Here is an 18,275-nt window from a genome sequence, read left to right as displayed (position 1 = left end):
AAACTGGATACGATTAACTTAGGCTTGAATAGAGACTGGGAATGGATGAGTCATTACACAAAGTAAAACTATTCCCCCATGTTATTTCTGCCCCCCACCTCACCCCACCCCCCACTGTTCCTCAGATGTTCTTGTTAACTGCTGGAAACAGCCTACCTTGCTTGTCACCATGAAAGGTTTTCCTCCCTCCCCCCCTGCTGCTGGTGATGGCTCATCTTAAGTGATCACTCTCCTTACAGTATGTATGATAAAACCCATTGTTTCATGTTCTCTGTGTGTGTATATCAATCTCCCCTCTGTATTTTCCACCAAATGCATCCGATGAAGTGAGCTATAGCTCACGAAAGCTTATGCTCAAATAAATTTGTTAGTCTCTAAGGTGCCACAAGTACTCCTTTTCTTTTTGCGAATACAGACTAACACGGCTGCTACTCTGAAACCTTTATTTTCACTGTCACCTTTTACAGACCCCTTAGACATAGTTTGCGGATCCCCAGGCTCCGTGGACCACAGGTTGAAAACCACTGCTGTAAGTTATAACCTATACTGCCTCCACTCTGCTGTATTCCCTTATTGTTTATATCAGGGCCACTCTCTTTTCATATTATGTAAGAAAATTACATAGCTTGTTAAAAATGCAGTTCATCGATTCTTTAGTGAAAAGTTAGATAGAGGTTTTTCAAAAGCACCAAAGGATTTAGGAGAATAAATCCCACTTATTTCTGTAGGACTTGAGCGTCTAAATCTCTTCAGTGCTTTTTAAAATTTAAAATGATGGCATAATTTAAATAAATATTTAAATCAGTTATCTATTAACTAGTTAAGATACACACATGTTCTTTCAGAATGCAAACATTTCAGGACAACATTTATAACCATATTACTCAAAACCTGTGCTTGATTTGCCATGTCTTTTTATAGATAATGTGCTTGACATTGATTATAGGAGTTTGATCCTGCCAAGTGCTGAGAAATCTCTACTGTTTTTGACTTCAGGTCTATAAGGCATTCATAAGGGGACTAAACAAAACAATGTCAGAACTGCTGTGTGATTACTTCAGAATAGCTCACAGCTCTTTCTTTAAAGTACTACACATGAATCTCATTGGATTTTGTTGTGGAGTGAGGTATATTCTCATTTCAATGGGGTTTTGAATACACCTGATTTTTAGGTAGGAGGGGGCAGGGGAAGGTTAAATCTGAATCCAAATTGCAATATGTAGCTAGTCCTTATCTATAGTAGACTGAACTAAATCTCTGGATCCAAATACTTCAGAATTTTCAAGTATTCAAAATATGAATCCATTCTGTGGTGCCAACCCATTTATAGTTTCTATCGTGGGTTGAACACTTAAAGTACTATGAACAAGACTCCACCACCCTCAATCACCATAGCTTGGCTCCATGTACAGTCCCATCAAAGTCTATTTGTACAAAGGCCTATTTGTAGCGTAACAATCCATTAATGGAAAGATGGCAGAATACTACCGGTCAGGAGTGCTGTGCTATTTTTTAAAAAAGTCCCTTCAGCATTAACAGGAATTATGTGCACTGCAAGGGAGCATGTGCACCAAAAGTTCTTCTCTTTTTAAATTATAGTAGAGATGTATGAATCTCAGTAATTAAGGTTCACAAGGATATGTGGGAAACTTTTCTTTGAACCTAATCGTGTAGATTAACATCCACTCAATTTTGCTTTGGGTTGTCAGGTTCAAACAAAAGCAAAGACTCAAAGCAAATCTGGGAGAAAATTGTCTCAGTCTACCTGATGTTGGGTTGAGTTTTTCCTGGTTTCAATCTCAAAATCATAAATAGGCCAAATTCACTTAAACGTAGTTAAGATTGCTCCTATAGGTTCACACATGTTTTGGTGAAACTGGCCGAAATTTCCCATCCGTAACAAAACCTAAAGTCAGAAGGGTTGTATCTGGTTCATTTCAGTTTCATTACCAAAATTTCACACAACTCTAATTTATAGCCCTGGAGATTACTAAAATATGTAAAGCTCTAATTGTAGCATTATCATGCAAATGTGAGACAGAGCCATCACACATTTATCTTAGAGTTAACCTTGATTTCCGGGTGTATATCCATGCTATACATTTATTTAAGTCATACCCATATTTTTACTCCATTGACTAAGTATTTATTATTTAAAGCACCGTTTCTGACAAAAAAGCAAATACCAACAGTAGCTATTCCTGACCTTTAGCACTATGGTATGTAAAGTTTATTGTATTTTAATATTATAGGTACATTCTTAGTGGTTTAGGAACTCAGTAACTATCCCCACATCTATAATAGCACCATTCTATACCACATCCCACTCCTTCACAAGATGGCTTCAATGGTCAGTCCCACTCACCATTGTAGTTTCTGCTATTGAACCAAAGCTGTTGATAAATATGTTGCAGGTAACATTTACAGGAGGACCTGCAAGTTGAACAATAAATAGAAAAATTGACAGGTTCTGTTCATGACATATCAAGTATTGTTGTTTTCTTGCCAGTGGCATCATAACACTTACCATTGTGGTTTCTGTGACTGATCCAAAACTGTTGATAAAAATATTGCAAGTAACGTTTACTGGAGGACCTGTGGAATGCAATAAAAATGTTGCAATATACATTGAAGCAAAAGCACAGATCCATCGACATCTGTACAGACTGGTACAGATGTGGATGAAACTAAGTAGAAAAATGAGATTTCACAGTCAAAGTCATGTGCATGTCTATCAAAGAAACAATATCACCACAACTACTTTGATTAGACTGGTGTTGTCAGAAAATATTTTTACTTTTTTCATGTAAGGATTTATGAAAAGTGTTCGATTGACAAGATTAGACACAAAAGTTCTTTGTTGATCCATCATACAGAACAATACAGACAGCAGCATTGTAATCTTCCCACATCTCAGCCCAGTGATGGAGAGACCATCTCTGACAGTTCAGTCATCATGCCTATTCCATTCAGTCCTTGGCCTTTTACTGAGACTTCCAGCAAGGACAACTATTAACGTAGACTCCTGTCCATTAAAAAGAGGATTCAGACCATCAACCCTTTTCACATCAGACACAAAGATGCCTATTAATCCTAAAAAGAAAAGGAGGACTTGTGGCACCTTGGAGACTAACAAATTTATTTGAGCATAAACTTTCATGAGCTACAGCTGTAGCTCACGAAAGCTTATGCTCAAATAAATTTGTTAGTCTCCAAGGTGCCACAAGTCCTCCTTTTCTTTTTGCAAATACAGACTAACACGGCTGCTGCTCTGAAACCTATTAATCCGAACAATTCTTGGTCACTACCAATCTTGACTAGGCACAGCTTTTGCTAGACAGCAACACTACATTTCTTCTGTTCCCCACTCCAACCGTCCCCATTATTTAGGAATCATTGAACATGTATGAACATGAAGGGAGCCTAACTGATACTTAATTTTTATCTACTAGCTCTTTAGCTATGATTTAACAAAGAGGCGTTTTTACATGAATTCCTAATCAATCAGATTGGACTAAAGCTAGATGATTGAATTCAGGCAGTGGGAGATTTCACATATGCAGTTAATATTACATACTGTTTTCTATTTTCCCATTATCAATTTTTTAATCTTAAAATTTTCCTGATATGTAAAAATTCTGTGTTTCACATTTGCATTTTTGTGAGATGTACAGAATATTTCTAAAAGTTAAAAATAACATTTCTTTGGGGTGTTTAAAAGTGCATTCCAGTGGAGTCCAGCAATCTTACTATTATTAACAGAAGTTTTTTTGTGTGCAAATTTCTCTTTTATCTGGAACAAACAGCAGCCTACAAGCTCCTGCAAATGAAGTGCTGCATTGTTCTTTTTCTCAGTCAGAGGTGTAGTTTTTAACAGCATTTCCTTTTCTTCCCTTCTCCCAAGTTTCAGTCTAGTAAACCCAACATTTTGCTCATTTCATATCTTCTCACTCAAAGCATTCATTCCAGCTGTGGAATGTTGGCCAACAATTTCTGTATATCTAAATATTGGCAATGCATCCACTCTCCTTTTCTGCACTTTCACCTTGCTGTCCTGAAATAATTCCAACTTATCAATGAGTCATGAATTTGTTGTATCCTTATTTGCATTCATTTATAAATCCATCATATGATTTATAGAAAGTACTTTACAGACAAATAAGCAAAAAAGGCATTTGCCAAATAAAGTTACACTCTATGGCCCCAATCCTGCAACATTCATAATGTGGGATAGGTGGCCACAACTGCAGAGAGCCCCAGTGAAGTCAGTCTGTTTGCACATTGTAAATGGGGGCCTAGTTTAACAATGTACAGGGAAAGAATAGGAGATACGTGTAATAAAAAAGCAAAATAACTCTGCAGTCCAGTTTGGGACATCTTCATTCCCTCTATTTTTTTCTTTTGAAGATTTTTCTTTTGTTGATTTTGTTAGTAGTTCACAGAGGGTGTTGGGGATAATCATTTGTAGGCCTTAAAGGGGAAGTATGCCTTTAAGTAAAGAATGTTCATAACACTTTTAATTTTTAAAAGTTTCATGCAGTTGTATCCCTTCTTCAAGATTATCTCATCTAATAGTGCATTTGGAATTATAGTGGCAAAACCTCTTAAGCTGCATTTGAGGTTTCAGGGCCTGTTCCAAACCCATAAGGGTCTGTTCCAAAACCCACAAGCTTTCACCTGATTTGACTACTCAAATCCCTACCTCTAAAAACCAAGCAAAACTGGATGTTAAATCAAGTCTTCTGTTTTGATATGCATCTAAGCCTTTCATGAATTATTATTACATTATTTTGGACTACTTTTTAGTCTTTTAGAATGGGACCAACCATGGCTGAGTATGCAACCATACTCTAGGGTTTTGACGTTCTGCTGACTGGATTACCTATACGTTTTGGATCCATATAAGAACTAGGTATTATTATGAATATTTAAAATAAAAAAATGAAAAAAAAATCTTCATCCTGGTTTCTGAATTAAATTATTCCAAAAAAAGGATAGCTGAAGTGTGAATCCATCAGAAAGAGAGCAACTGCTTGTCTGCCAGATAGCTAGGGTTTCACAGTATGTACGATCTCATCACCTCTCCAGCAGGCCTGAGCTTACTGCCAGCTAACCAGACTTCCTAGTGTGCATCCTTCTAAAAGAGGCTGGTGCTTTAAAGTGCAGCATACCCCCTGTAACTAGAGCCGTGGACTTGTTCCATCGATTGTGCAAGGAAAGCCCCTGGTGGGCCGGGCTGGTTTGTTTACCTGTCGCGTCCCCTGGTTCGGCCGATCGCGGCCGTGGTTCGCTGCTCCAGGCCAATGGGAGCTGCTGGAAGTGGCGCGGGCCAAGGGACGTATTGGCTGCCACTTCCCGCAGCCCCCATTGGCCTAGAGCAGCGAACTGCGGCCACTGGGAGCCACAATCGTCTGAACCTGCGGACGCGGCAGGTAAACAAACCGGCCCGGCCCACCAGGGGCTTTCCCTGCACAAGTGGCAGAACAAGTTTGGGAACCACTGAACTAGAGGGTACTTAGTACCACAGAACATTTTCCTGAATCGAGGCCTCAGTATCCTAGAGATAATTCTCCAGAGTTGGCTGAGCCATACTTTTTTGGCAGTTCCCATATTTATGATATGTAGCTGTGGACTCTCCTCTATGAGTAGCATGTAAGCCTCTCCCTGTCAGTTGCTAGAGGGGGTCTGTACACTTCATCACACAGGAGTACGGCTGAATTGAATTAAGTGTGCATAGCAATGTCTGCTGAGACTTTTCCAGTTGTTAACTCTGCTTTTGTCAGTGGCCTTTGATGCACATTCTCTGGTGCTGGCGTCTTATGTTGAATGCCTCATTTACTAGATATGGTCATTTCTAGATTTATCTTTTCTCCTTGCCCTGGAGAGTTTTTCACCTTCATCCACACACTGTATTCTCTAGTGTTCAGTCTGCACATGGTGGCTTTTTTCTTCATGTGAATCAGATTCCCTTTAACTACAATGTCAATGGTGTTGTCATTATAAAAGAGGTATAAAACAATTCCCAGGTGTTTGACAATTTTCCGTGAACATTTATTTGAGTAAAGGGGTATATAAGGAAAGAATAATTATTGAAAATCAAAGAATGGGATACAAGCACACACATAAACTCTGGGGCTGAGGGAATGGAAAGATGTGTAAGCAAAACTAGAGATAGAGAAGGAAAAACACTTCTTTTCACATATACACAAAATGAATATGAAATCCTAACAGGCTAACTGAGCGAAGAATGACAAGCATATTCAGGGCCTATCCTTGAGGTCACCACTCATTGTAATCTTTCTCATTAGGCCTAGAGTCTCCCTCGAATTATGTGCTCCCACAGGGAAGTAAGAACACCACTAATGGTCCAGTGTGGGATAACCCCATCTTGGGTCTGGGCATACAGGAATAAGATAGTGCTAATCACCCATTATTGCCCAAACCTGGAGCAGGTGGGTGGGGAATGGATGGGGAATGAGCAGAGCCTTGACTGCAGTCACCAATATGCCAGTAAGCACAGCTCAGCTGGCCTGGGGAACTCTGCAGTTTGCAGGTGATACAGGACAGCAGCAAAATTACTTCCCCCACCTCCCAAAGCAAGGGAGAAGTAAGGAGGCAACTGTGCTGCAGAAAGGTGCCAGTTTTGAGGTGCAGGGCCTCCCTGAAGTGATGCAATTTACACACCATTTGCTCAGGGATATACCTAAAGGCCTAATCTAGCCCTATACCAGACAAACTCGCATTGAAATCAGTGAGTTTGCCTAAGGACCAGGTGAAAAAATGAAAGCCAGATTGTACTTGGCCTTTATGGAGGTTCACAGGGGATGAGTGGGGAAATCAAGGAGCCTTCCTCCTACCTTGCATGGTCCATGTAAGTTGCAGTGCCTGTGCTCAGAAGAATGCAGGCTCTGCTTACTGTCTGCACCCCACAGGCATCTAATGCTCCCCAGCATGGGGTGAGGAGAAAGTCTGGCCATAGCGCCATCCCTTTGCCATACCAGCCTGCAGGAGTGAGACTGATGAAACTAGAAGAGGAGCCAGGAAAATGTATACTGATTTTAGCTGCCATGAGCTTTGGACAAATACGACTTCCATCTAAACAGAGACACCTAGCTAGAGTGTTAACTGTGAGGAAAGAGGGAGCAGCACATCACTCACAAGAGGCAAGAAGCAGGGGGACCAAATGTACATGTGGTCACCCGAATGCTTACTTATAAACATGGTATTTCTCACCAAAGAGTGATGTACTTTGTTTACTATGACGTCTTTTCAGAGTGAATCATGCTGTTTCCCTAAGTATGATAATGCCTAATAAAAATAGAAATCCCTTTCCTTTAGTGCCTATTTAGAAACATTCTCCATGGTGCAATATATTGTAACCATTAATATCCTTAAATCTCTTTTGTTCTTCACTGATGACAATTTCAGCCATTAAGCACAAAAAAAGGGCAAAGATCTTAGGGACCTCGGAAATGCAGTAATTGTATGGTATTTTACGAGGAGCCAATTTGCTGGAACAAACAAATAGACCCAAAATTATTATTCTGCTTCATCAAGCTAAAGTCATCTTTAATTGCCTCCCTCTTTACAATAGCTTAGTTAACTGAGCATGTTGTATCTAGTATCATCTGACTATGGCAACGTACAATTCTGGGCACCTGCTATAGTACTTGTGGCACCTTAGAGACTTTTGCGAATACAGACTAACACGGCTGCTACTCTGAAACCTGTCATTATGCAAGGCACTGAATTTAGCCGTATAGAGTGGAATTAAAATTTGTTAGTCTCTAAGGTGCCACAAGTACTCCTTTTCTTTTTGCGAATACAGACTAACACAGCTGCTACTCTGAAACCTGCTATAGTACTGAGACTATGGAATTGCATTTTGTGGAACTGACATACATGTATCAACAATAGAATAAACCTATTCAGCCTAACTCAGGGGTGGGCAAACTATGTCCCGCAGGCCGGATCCGGCCCACGAGCTGTTTTAAGCCAGCCCGCGAACCACATCACATGCTCGGCCCCGCTCCAGCGCTCTGGCCAGGGCGCAAGGCCGGGGCTGTACTACTCGTCTCCCAGAAGCCATGGCATGGCCCCACTCTGGCTCCTAACCGCTCCAATGGAACCTGCAGGGGTGGTGCCTGGCCATGCCTCCGCATAGAAGTCAGAGCAGGGACATGCCACTGCTTCCGGGAGTCCCTTGAGGTAAGCACCACTCGTAGGCTGCACCCCCTGAGCCTCTCCCCATGCCCCAACCCCCTGCCCCGCCCTGATCCCACTCCTGCTCTCCAAACCCCTCAATCCCAGCCCAGAGCACCTTCCTGCACCCCAAACCTCTCATCCCCAGCCCTACCCCAGAGCCCACACCCCCAGCCGGAACCTGCACCCCTTCCCGCACCACTGCCCCAGCCCTGATCCCCCTCCAGCCTTCTGAATCCCTCGGTCCCAGTCCAGAGCACCCTCCTACACCCCTAACTCCTCATCCCCAGCCCCACCCCAGACTCTGAACCCCCTCCTGCACCCCAACCCCAATTTCATGAGCATTCATGGCCTGCCATACAATTTCTATTCCCCGATGTGACCCTTGGGCCAAAAAGTTTGCCCACCCCTGGCCTAGCCTGATTCCACCTGATCCTTTTACAGGTGCACAGTGGGGGGAAATGTGCAAGGAGCAGAAGGCCAGGCAGAAATGCAGCACCTGAGCACAGGAAGTGTTCCATCCTCTATTCCCCTAACAGTGTACAGCACCCCAAAGTGGGCACAGAGAGATGGACATAGGATCTGGGCTCTACCTCGCTCCATGTCCGTGAGGCACCAGTCCATGGGGCAGGGCCTACAGGAAGCACGCTGGGTGGAAAGCTATGATACATGAGCACTCTGGGTGGAAAGCTATGATACATACGTGCCCTACTAAACTCACGGCTGTGAAAAACACCTCACAGACCATGAAATCAGATCTCCCCCATGATATCTAGCTATTGGAGGGAAGAGGGTTGGGCACAGCTAGGGGCACCTCAGTCAGGGGCTCCTACTGGGCACCAGGCTCCAGTTGCTAGTTCCAGCAGGACTGGGGAGGGATGGGACTTCTTCTTCCTCTGCATGTCCACTTTTGGGGGGAGATCAGACCCACCTCTGGGTACCCCCCCTGGCTGCAGGAAACTCCATGGCTGCACTTCCTTCAGAGTGAGGGATCTTCTGTGCTGCCTTCAGAGCTGGGCTCTGAAGACAACAGCTATGGAGTTTCCTGCAGCTGGGGGAGGTACCCAGAAGTGGGTCTGATCTCCCTCCTGAGAATGACCATGCAGAGGAAGAGGAAGTACTGTCCATCCCCAGCCCGGCCAGGACTAGCAGCTAGGATCTCCCAGCTGGGGCACTCCCAACAGCATGCGAGAGATCAGACCCCCTCCAGGAACCTCCCCTGACTGCAGGAAGTGCTGAAGCAGGAATTGTCCTGCCTTTGATTAACCCCAAGAAAAAAACCTGAGCAAATATACATCCTTGCAACATATACATAACCTCAATGTCAATAGAATCAGACCATCAGACCAAAGAGATGCAAGTTCCAGAGTTAAAGGCCCTTCACCAAGAATGCCTTGTTCTCCCGCCAAAGACAGAGGCATGACAGATCAAGGTGATTACAGAAGGAGTCATGAAAAGGAAGCATTTCCTTTTGAGTAGCTGCTACCAGAGCTATCTGCATATTGACTTACAGTGAGGTCAAACACTACACCTTCAGCAATTCAGTTTTGAAGTGTTACATAGGGTTTTGGCTGAGTATCTCTTGTTGAATTTAATGTGAGTCAGGTCGGTAAAATCCCAGCAAAGTTTTGAGAAAAGAAAATCTCAGTTAAATCCAATTTTTATATGCATTAAAGAGCTCATGAAAATTGCTGGATTAACATCCCTGAAGAGTGATGACCTGTGTCCATAGGACAGGAACCAGAGGAGCTGGGTAAGTTTCCTCACACCACACAAGAGGTCTCAACTCTGCACTAGAGGGACCACCTCTTGGAATTATAGAATAGTACATTCACCATGCCTATTAATTTCTATCCCTTTCTGATGAGATTCCCAGTAGAAATGCATGTAGGAGCCAATTATGGGTAACGTACTGAGATCATTTCACTTAGGGCTTGTCTACACAGGAAGTTACTTTGCAGACAGCCCAGTAATGAATCTACCGCACATCACCTTGTCATGCAATAACATCCTTGAGATCATAGCTGCAGTGCAGTGAACGTCCTGCAATGCAGCTTAGTATACTAGGGTTTCAAGGAGCAGTACGCTAAGCTGCACTCCAGAACTTTCACTGCACTGTAGCAGTGATCACATGGGACGTTTCTGTGCAGCAAACAATAACTTGACATGTAGACAAACCCTTACGCTGTCTAACATTGAGTCTATACTTAGTTGCTCTGTCCCCAGACCAGTGATCTAGAGGTGAAGGTTCTATATGGAATTGCCAATCTCCTGAGCTATCCAGTCTCCTTATTTTCATAATATACAGTTACACATGTAAATCTCTGTGCATAAAAATAAGACTATGGGTAAAAATTTTAAAAGCACCTAGCTGACTTAGGAGCCTAAGTCCCATTGACTTAGGCTCCCACTGCAACCTAGTGACAGAGAATGTGGAAAAAGCTAATGTACTCAATGCTTTTTTTGCCTCTGTCTTCATTAACAAGGTCAGCTCCCCGACTACTGCACTGGGCAGCACAGCATGGGGAGGAGGTGACCAGCCCTCTGTGGAGAAAGAAGTGGTTTGGGACTATTTAGAAAAGCTGGACGAGCACAAGTCCATGGGGCTGGATGTGCTGCATCCGAGAGTGCTAAAGGAGTTGGCGGATGTGATTGCAGAGAGTCATTGGCCATTATCTTTGAAAACTCATGGCAATCGGGGGAGGTCCCGGATGACTGGGAAAAGGCTAATGTAGTGCCCATCTTTAAAAAAGGGAAGAAGGAGGATCCTGGTAAGTACAGGCCAGTCAGCCTCAGCTCAGCCCCTGGGAAAATCATGGAGCAGGTCTTCAAAGAATCAATTCTGAAGCACTTAGAGGAGAGGAAAGTGATCAGGAACAGTCAGTATGGATTCATCAAGGGCAAGTCATGCCTGACTAATCTAATTGCCTTCTATGACAAGATAACTGGCTCTGTGGATGAGGGGAAAGCAGTGGACGTGTTATTCTTTGACTTAGCAAAGCTTTTGCTTCAGTCTCCCACAGTATTCTTGCCAGCAAGTTAAAGAAGTATGGGCTGGATGAATGTACTATAAGGTGGATAGAAAGCTGGCTAGATCATCGGGCTCAATGGGTAGTGATCAATGGCTTCATGTCTAGTTGGCAGCCAGTATCAAGCGGAGTGCCCCAAGGGTCGGTCCCGGGGCCAGTTTTGTTCAATATCTTCATTAATGATCATGGCATGGATTGCAGCCTCAGCAAGTTTGCAGATGACACTAAACTGGGAGGAGAGGTAGATACGCTAGAGGGTAGGGATAGGATCCAGAGTGACCTAGACAAATTAGAGGATTGGGCCAAAAGAAATCTGATGAGGTTCAACAAGGACAAGTGCAGAGTCCTGCACTTTGGATGGAAGAATCCCATGCACTGCTACAGACTAGAGCAGGGGTCGGCAACCTATGGCACGCGTGCCAAAGATGGCACGCAAACCCATTTTTAATGGCATGCTGCTGCCTGCTGGGTCAGCAGCAGCATGCCATTAAAAATCCAGCCCGGCCCACTCTTTGCCACCCCCCACCACCTCCCGTGGGGGCAGGGGGCAAGCGGCAGAAGCTTGGTCCTGCTGGCTCCCCTGCCTCTTCCCACAGTGTGCTGGGTTCCTGCCCCTCCTCCTCCTCCTCTATGTCCCTCCCTGCTGGCCGATCAGCTGATGGCCCTTGTGGGGGGGAGGGGAGGAGTAGGGTCAGCGTGCTCGCTGCTCCCAGCAGAGGCAGAGAAGAAGCGGGGGCAGGGCCTTGGAGAAGCAGGGGAGAAGGGGGGCATATCCCCTTCAGTCCCCTGCTGTGAGCACCCCATGTCCCCAGCCCACACCCGCAGCCTTCTGCCCTGATCCCCCCTCACACACACCCAGCCCTCTGCTTGACTCCTTCACACACACCCCCACAACTCCAGCCCTGACTCTGGCACCCCCACACATACCCAGGCCCCCCACACCCCATGCCCTGACACCTGCACTTCCCTCACAGGCCCCCAGCCCTCTGCCCTGACTCTTGCAAACCCCCCCACATACCCAGCCCCCCCACACCCAATGTACCCCCCACATCCCCACCCCCACCCTGAGCACCAAACAGGAGTTCCTGCACCCCCCCCCATATTCCCACCTGCACCACTCCCACCAAATGGGAGCTGCCCAGGTAAGATCCCCACACCCAAAACTCCTGCCCCAACCCTGAGCCCCCTCCCTCATTCCAGCTCCTGGCCAGACCCTAAACCCCAACCCCCAGCCTGCTCCTTCACCCCCAGCCCTGTGCTCAGTGCACTTCCACCCTCAGCTCAGTGCAGAGAGAGACAAAGAGAATGGGCCAGAACCAGGGAGAAGGTAGATACTGTGACAGGGTCACGCAAGAGTGCTAGAAGGCAGATATATTAGCCTCAGGTTAAGTAGGTCCCTTTTCCCTGGGTAAGATAACAGGGAAGGTTCCAGAACAATCAGGAACTTTCTGGAAATAATTAAGGCAGACAGGCTGATTAGAACACCTGCAGCCAATCAAGAAGCTGCTAGAATCAATTAAGGCAGGCTAATCAGGGCACCTGGGTTTAAAAAGGAGTTCACTTCAGTTGTGGTGTGCATATAAGGAGCTGGGAGCAAGAGGCACTAGGAGCTGAGAGTGAGAACATGGACTGTTGGAGGACTGAGGAGTACAAGCATTATCAGACACCAGGAGGAAGGTCCTATGGTGAGGATAAAGAAGGTGTTGGGAGGAGGCCATGGGGAAGTAGCCCAGGGAGTTGTAGCTGTCACACAGCTGTTCCAGGAGGCACTCTAGACAGCTGCATTCTACAGGGCCCTGGGCTGGAACTGGAGTAGAGGGCAGGCCTGGGTTCCTCCCAACTCCTGGTCAGACACAGGAGGCGTTGACCTGGACTGTGGGTTCACAAAAATGGCTGAACTAAGGGCTGCTGTGAAGCTCCAAGGTGAGCAAATCCGCCAATAAGCGCAAGACCCACCAAGGTAGAGGAGGAACTTTGTCACAGTACCCACTGTATGTGGGCAGGGCCAGGACCCCAGACTGGCAGCAGGCTGAGTGGGTCCAGCAGCCAGGATCCCAGCTAGCAGGAGCTGGCAGATAGAACCTGTGAGCGGCAGTGGGCTGAGTTGCTCAGCCCACTGCCGGTCTGGGGTCCCGGCCGCCGGCCCGCACAGTCCGCTGCCGGTCTGGGGTTCTGGCTGCCAGCTCCTTGCCAGCTGGGGTCCTGACTGCAGACCCTGCTCAGCCCACTGCTGGCCTAGGTGAACAGAACCCCAGACCAGCAGTGGGCCAGTGGCATAAGATCAACATTTTATTTTAATTTTAAATGAAGCTTCTTAAACATTTTGAAAACCTTGTTTGTTTTACTGTACAACAATAGTTTAGTAAAATAATAAAGATACTTTTATAGAGAGAGCGACACCTTCTAAAAACATTAAAATATATTACTGGCATGTGAAACCTTAAATTTAAAGTGAATAAATGAAGACTCAGCACACCACTTCTGAAAGGTTGCCAGCCCCTGGACTACGGACCGAATGGCTAGGCAGCAGTTCTGCAGAAAAGGACCTACGGGTTACAGTGGATGATAAGCTGGATACGAGTCAGTGTGCCCTTGTTGCCAAGAAGGCTAACAGCTCAAAATGCAGTATAAGTAGGGGCATTGCCAACAGATCGAGGGATGTGATCGTTCCCCTCTATTCGGCATTGGTGCGGTCTCATCTGGAGTACTGTGTCCAGTTTTGGGCCCCACACTACAAGAAGGATGTAGAAAAATTGTAAAGTGTCCAGTGGAAGGCAACAAAAATGATTAGGGGACTGGAACACATGACTTATGAGAGGCCGAGGGAACTGGGATTGTTTAGTCTGCAGAAGAGAAGAATGAGGGGGGATTTGATAGCTGCTTTCAACTACCTGAAAGGGGGTTCCAAAGAGGATGGATCTAGATTGTTCTCAGTAGTAGCAGATGACAGAACAAGGAGTAATGGTCTCAAGTTGCAGTGGGGGAGGTTTAGGTTGGATAGTAAGAAACTTTTTCACTAGGAAGGTGGTGAAGCACTGGAATGGGTTACCTAGGGAGGTGGTGGAATCTCCTTCCTTTTGAGGTTTTTAAGGTCAGGCTTGACAAAGCCCTGGCTGGGATGATTTAGTTGGGGATTGGTCCTGCATTGAGCAGGGGGTTGGACTAGATGACCTCCTGAGGTCCCTTCCAACTGTGATATTCTATGATTCTATGACTTGCAATAGGAGTTAGATTCGTAGGTGCCTAACTCACTTTTGAAAACTTTGTCTTACACCTTTAAGTCTTCCTATATATTTCAACTCAAAAATACCATACGAGTCCTCTTCTTTCATGCTCTTCTATTCCAATTTAATTGAATCACTCCACTGTGAGCCATTTAGCTCTGCATATCTGTCTTCATTATTCCATTGTAACAGAGCAATTGCTACCACTTATTTCTTCCTCACGGGAATCTGAATGGATTGTCTATAGTACTGATTGGTGTGTGAAGACCCAAGAGTGTGCTTCTTGTCTGGTCTCTAGAGAGTGCTCATTGGAACCAGAGAATGGGAGGGTAGCAGCTTTTCAGGTATGAGAGCTGACAGCTCCAGGACTATCCATGTGAGCAGATTGCAAAGGCAGTTGTTTTCCAATAGTCTATGAAAACAGCCAGTTGCTTTACATTAATGGCCCTGTTCTGCTGATCAACATGTAAAGTGCATAATCTGTGCCAAGGCATAAGTGTGAACCTTGGCACCCTAAACACTACTGCAATACTATTTGTACACAATATACTTTCTAAGGCATCATTTGAAATAACACACTGGTCAATAATATCTTTGGGAAATGTATATGACAATGCTAGGGGTGGCTTTATGGACACTCACGGATATTATCCTTTAAAGTCTGTGTCTAAAAGATGTTTAAACCAGGCATGTCAGGAGTTGATAAACAGGTTTTCTCCAGACAAAGGAAAGAGTCCAACACCTCAAACCAGGTGTAGCCAAATTCAATGGGCTATTCATTTGTATCAAAAGTTTCAGGAAGAGAACATTTATATTGTAAAATTGCATCAGGAAGCATCACACAGGAGCACCCCAGAGATACCTTAATCAAGATGGGGTCAGCCCCTTAGAGGAGGCAGGAGACTGAACCCCAGGGGATCAATTTAACCCTGAAAACATGGGCAGACTGAGATATAAGGACACACCAAAAGACTAAGTTATCCTTCACCTGAGGAGACAAGGAAAACCAGCACCTTGGACTTTTTGAGGACCCTGGCTAAGAGTTAGCAGCTATTTCGGGGAAAGGAAGAGAGGTGAGGAAACTATCTTGAACAAAGACTGTAGCTTGTTAAGTTAGGTCTGACATATTAGAAAGCGTATCTTCACTTTTACTTGTTTGTAACCATTTCTAGCTTTATTCCTTCTACTTGCTATCACTTAACCTGTGCCCCTTTGTTAATAAATGTGGTTTGTTTTTACTATAAACCACCACAGCGCTGTGTTTGAAGGACAGGATGTGGTTACACTACGTAAGTTAATAAGATGTAATTTACTGACTCTATAAGAGCAGAAAACTTAACATCTTCTGTGAATGTACAGAGATAAGTACTGTGCAGTGCAAAGAGACATCTCTGAGGAGCTCGGGGGCTGGAGTTGCCTGATTATTACCTCCTATCCAAGGTTAAGACTGGTAGAGTCTCAAGAAGTTTGCCAGTAAGGAAAACAGACGGTTGTGTCAGGGAGCTGACGCAGTCTAATCTGCAGCAAAATTCACTCTTGCTGAGGCAGAGGGGTAACACAGTGGCTCAAAGCTGTGGGTGTCCCCAGAAGCATGTTACAATGAGATGTTCCTTAATATGGTCAAATAAAAAACCATGAAATTTGCATTCCAGCATGGGATCAGCCAAACTCCTCCCATGCCCCATTATTTTTAATATTTTTTATGAATGCAATGAAGCCAGCTCATCTAAACTACCACATGGCAGAACTATGTGATTAAAAAAAGATGCATTGTGAAAGGTAGGTGTTTGTGTATGTGTAGATTAATGTGAAAAAAATTCATATTGAAATTCTCACCAATCCAGTCTACAATTCAATTTTTAGTCATAATGCACTGCTCCATTGTTCTGTTCTACATACTCCCCCACTTAATGTAGAATCATAGAGATGTAGGCCTGGAAGGGACCTCTAAGTCATCTGGACTGAGGCAGGACCAAGTAAACCTAGACTATCCCTGACAGATGTGTCCAACCTCTTCTTAGAAACCTTCAATTACAGGGATTCCACAACCTCCCTTGGACGTCTATTCCAGAGTTTAAGTACCCTTATAGTTAAAAGCTTTTCATAATATTGAACCTAAATCTCCCTTGCTGCAGATTAAGCCCATTACTTCTTTTCTTACCTTCAGTGGACACTGAGAACAATTGAGCACAGTGCTCATTAAAACAGACCTTAACATATTTGAAGATTATCAGATCACCCTTCAGTTTTCTTTTCCCAAAACTAAATATAATTAGTCTTTTTAACCTTTCCTCTTAGTCAGGTTTTCCAAACCTTTTACTATTTTTTTTTGTTCTCCTCTGGACTCTCTTCAGTTTGTTCACATCTTTTCTACGGTGTGTTGCCCAGAACTGGACACAGATCTCCAGCTGATACTTCACCTGTGCCAAGTAGAGCTAGATAATTTTCTCCCATGTCTTACATACAACACTCCTGTTAATACACCCCAGAATGAAAATAGCCTTTTCCACAACTGCATCATGCTGTTGACTCGTATTCAACTTCTGATCCACTATAACCCCCACATTCTTCTCAACAGTACTACCTCCTAGCCAGTTATTCCCCATTTTGTAGTTGCACTTGATTTTTTCCATTCCAAATGAAACACTTCACACATGCATTTTTATTCAATTTCATCTTGTTGATTTGAGACCAATCTCCAATTTCTCAAGGCCATTTTCAATTCTAATCCTGTCCTCCAAAGTGCTTGTAATCCCTCCCAGTTTGGTGTCATCCATACATTTTATAAGTATACTCCACACTTATCCAAGTCATTAATGAAAATATTGAATAATACCAGACCCAGGACTGACTGCTGTGACTCCCACTGGATTCATCCTCCCAGTCTGACAGCAAACCACTGACAACTACTCTTTGAGAATAGTCTTTCAACCAGTTCTGCATCCACCTTATAGGAATTTCATCTAGACATATTTCCCTAGTTTGCTCATGGAGAATATGTTGTGGGATTGTGTCAAGAGCCTTACTAAAATCAAATATATCACTGCTGCTTCCCCTCTTCACTATGCCAGTAACCCTGTCAAAGAAGGAAATTAGATTGGTTTGGCATGATTTGTTCTTCACAAATCCATGCTGTCTATTTCCTTATTATCCTCTAGATGCTTACAAATTGATTGCTTAATTTGTTCCAGTATTTCCCAGGCATCTAATATAGGCTGACTGGTTTGTAATTTCCCAAGTCTCCTTCATTCTCCCTTTTTAAAGATAGGTACTGTGTTTTCCCTTCTCCAGTCCTATAGGACCTCATCCATCCTCCATGAGTTCTCAAAAATAATTACTAACAGTTCTGAGATTGCTTCAGCTAGTTCCTTAAGTACCCTAAAATGAATTTCATCAGGACCTGCTGACTTGAATACATCTAATTTATCTAAATATTCTTTAACCGATTCTTTCTCAATTTTGGTTTGCATTTCTTCCTCCTCGTTGTTAATATTAATCTTGTTGAGTATCTGTCACCATTAACCTTTTTAGTAAAAACTGAATCAAGAGGCATTAAACACCTCAGCCTCCTTGATCTCATCTGTTATTGGCTTTCCTTCCCCACTAAGTAGAGGATCTACACTTTCTTTCATCTTTCCCTTCATCCTAATGTATTTATAGAACAACTTCTTATTGCTTTTTATGTCCCTTCTGTATATGTTGTTTTGTGCCTTAGCCTTTCTGATTTTATCCTATATGCTTGTACTATTCTTTTGTCCTACTGCTTGGGAATTTGTCTATTTCCACTTTTTATAGGATTTGTTTTTGATTTTAAGGTCAT

At 44.0% G+C, this 18,275-nt stretch overlaps 1 protein-coding gene across 4 annotated transcripts in view; it reads right to left on the bottom strand.

The window, feature by feature from the left end:
- The window catches only part of GLRA2 (glycine receptor alpha 2), a 169,865-nt gene that overhangs the window by 131,172 nt on the left and 20,418 nt on the right, over positions 1–18,275 (bottom strand). The window contains exons 2-3 of one of the 4 annotated variants that reach the window (XM_038413798.2): positions 2,528–2,595; positions 2,366–2,433 (exon numbers count right to left, since the gene is read on the bottom strand). The exons of 1 other annotated variant lie outside the window; for it this stretch is intronic. In XM_038413798.2, coding sequence (XP_038269726.1) covers positions 2,366–2,368 — 3 coding nt within the window. In that variant the 5' untranslated portion in view covers positions 2,369–2,433; positions 2,528–2,595. The remainder of the gene's footprint in view (positions 1–2,365; positions 2,434–2,527; positions 2,596–18,275) is intronic. 2 more of the 4 variants (XM_038413744.2, XM_038413753.2) reach the window with 2 other exon arrangements.

The sequence above is a fragment of the Dermochelys coriacea genome, chromosome 1 (genome assembly GCF_009764565.3).
Source record: "Dermochelys coriacea isolate rDerCor1 chromosome 1, rDerCor1.pri.v4, whole genome shotgun sequence".
NCBI classification, from domain to species: Eukaryota; Metazoa; Chordata; order Testudines; family Dermochelyidae; genus Dermochelys; species Dermochelys coriacea.
This window is presented reverse-complemented; position numbering and strand designations above follow the sequence as displayed.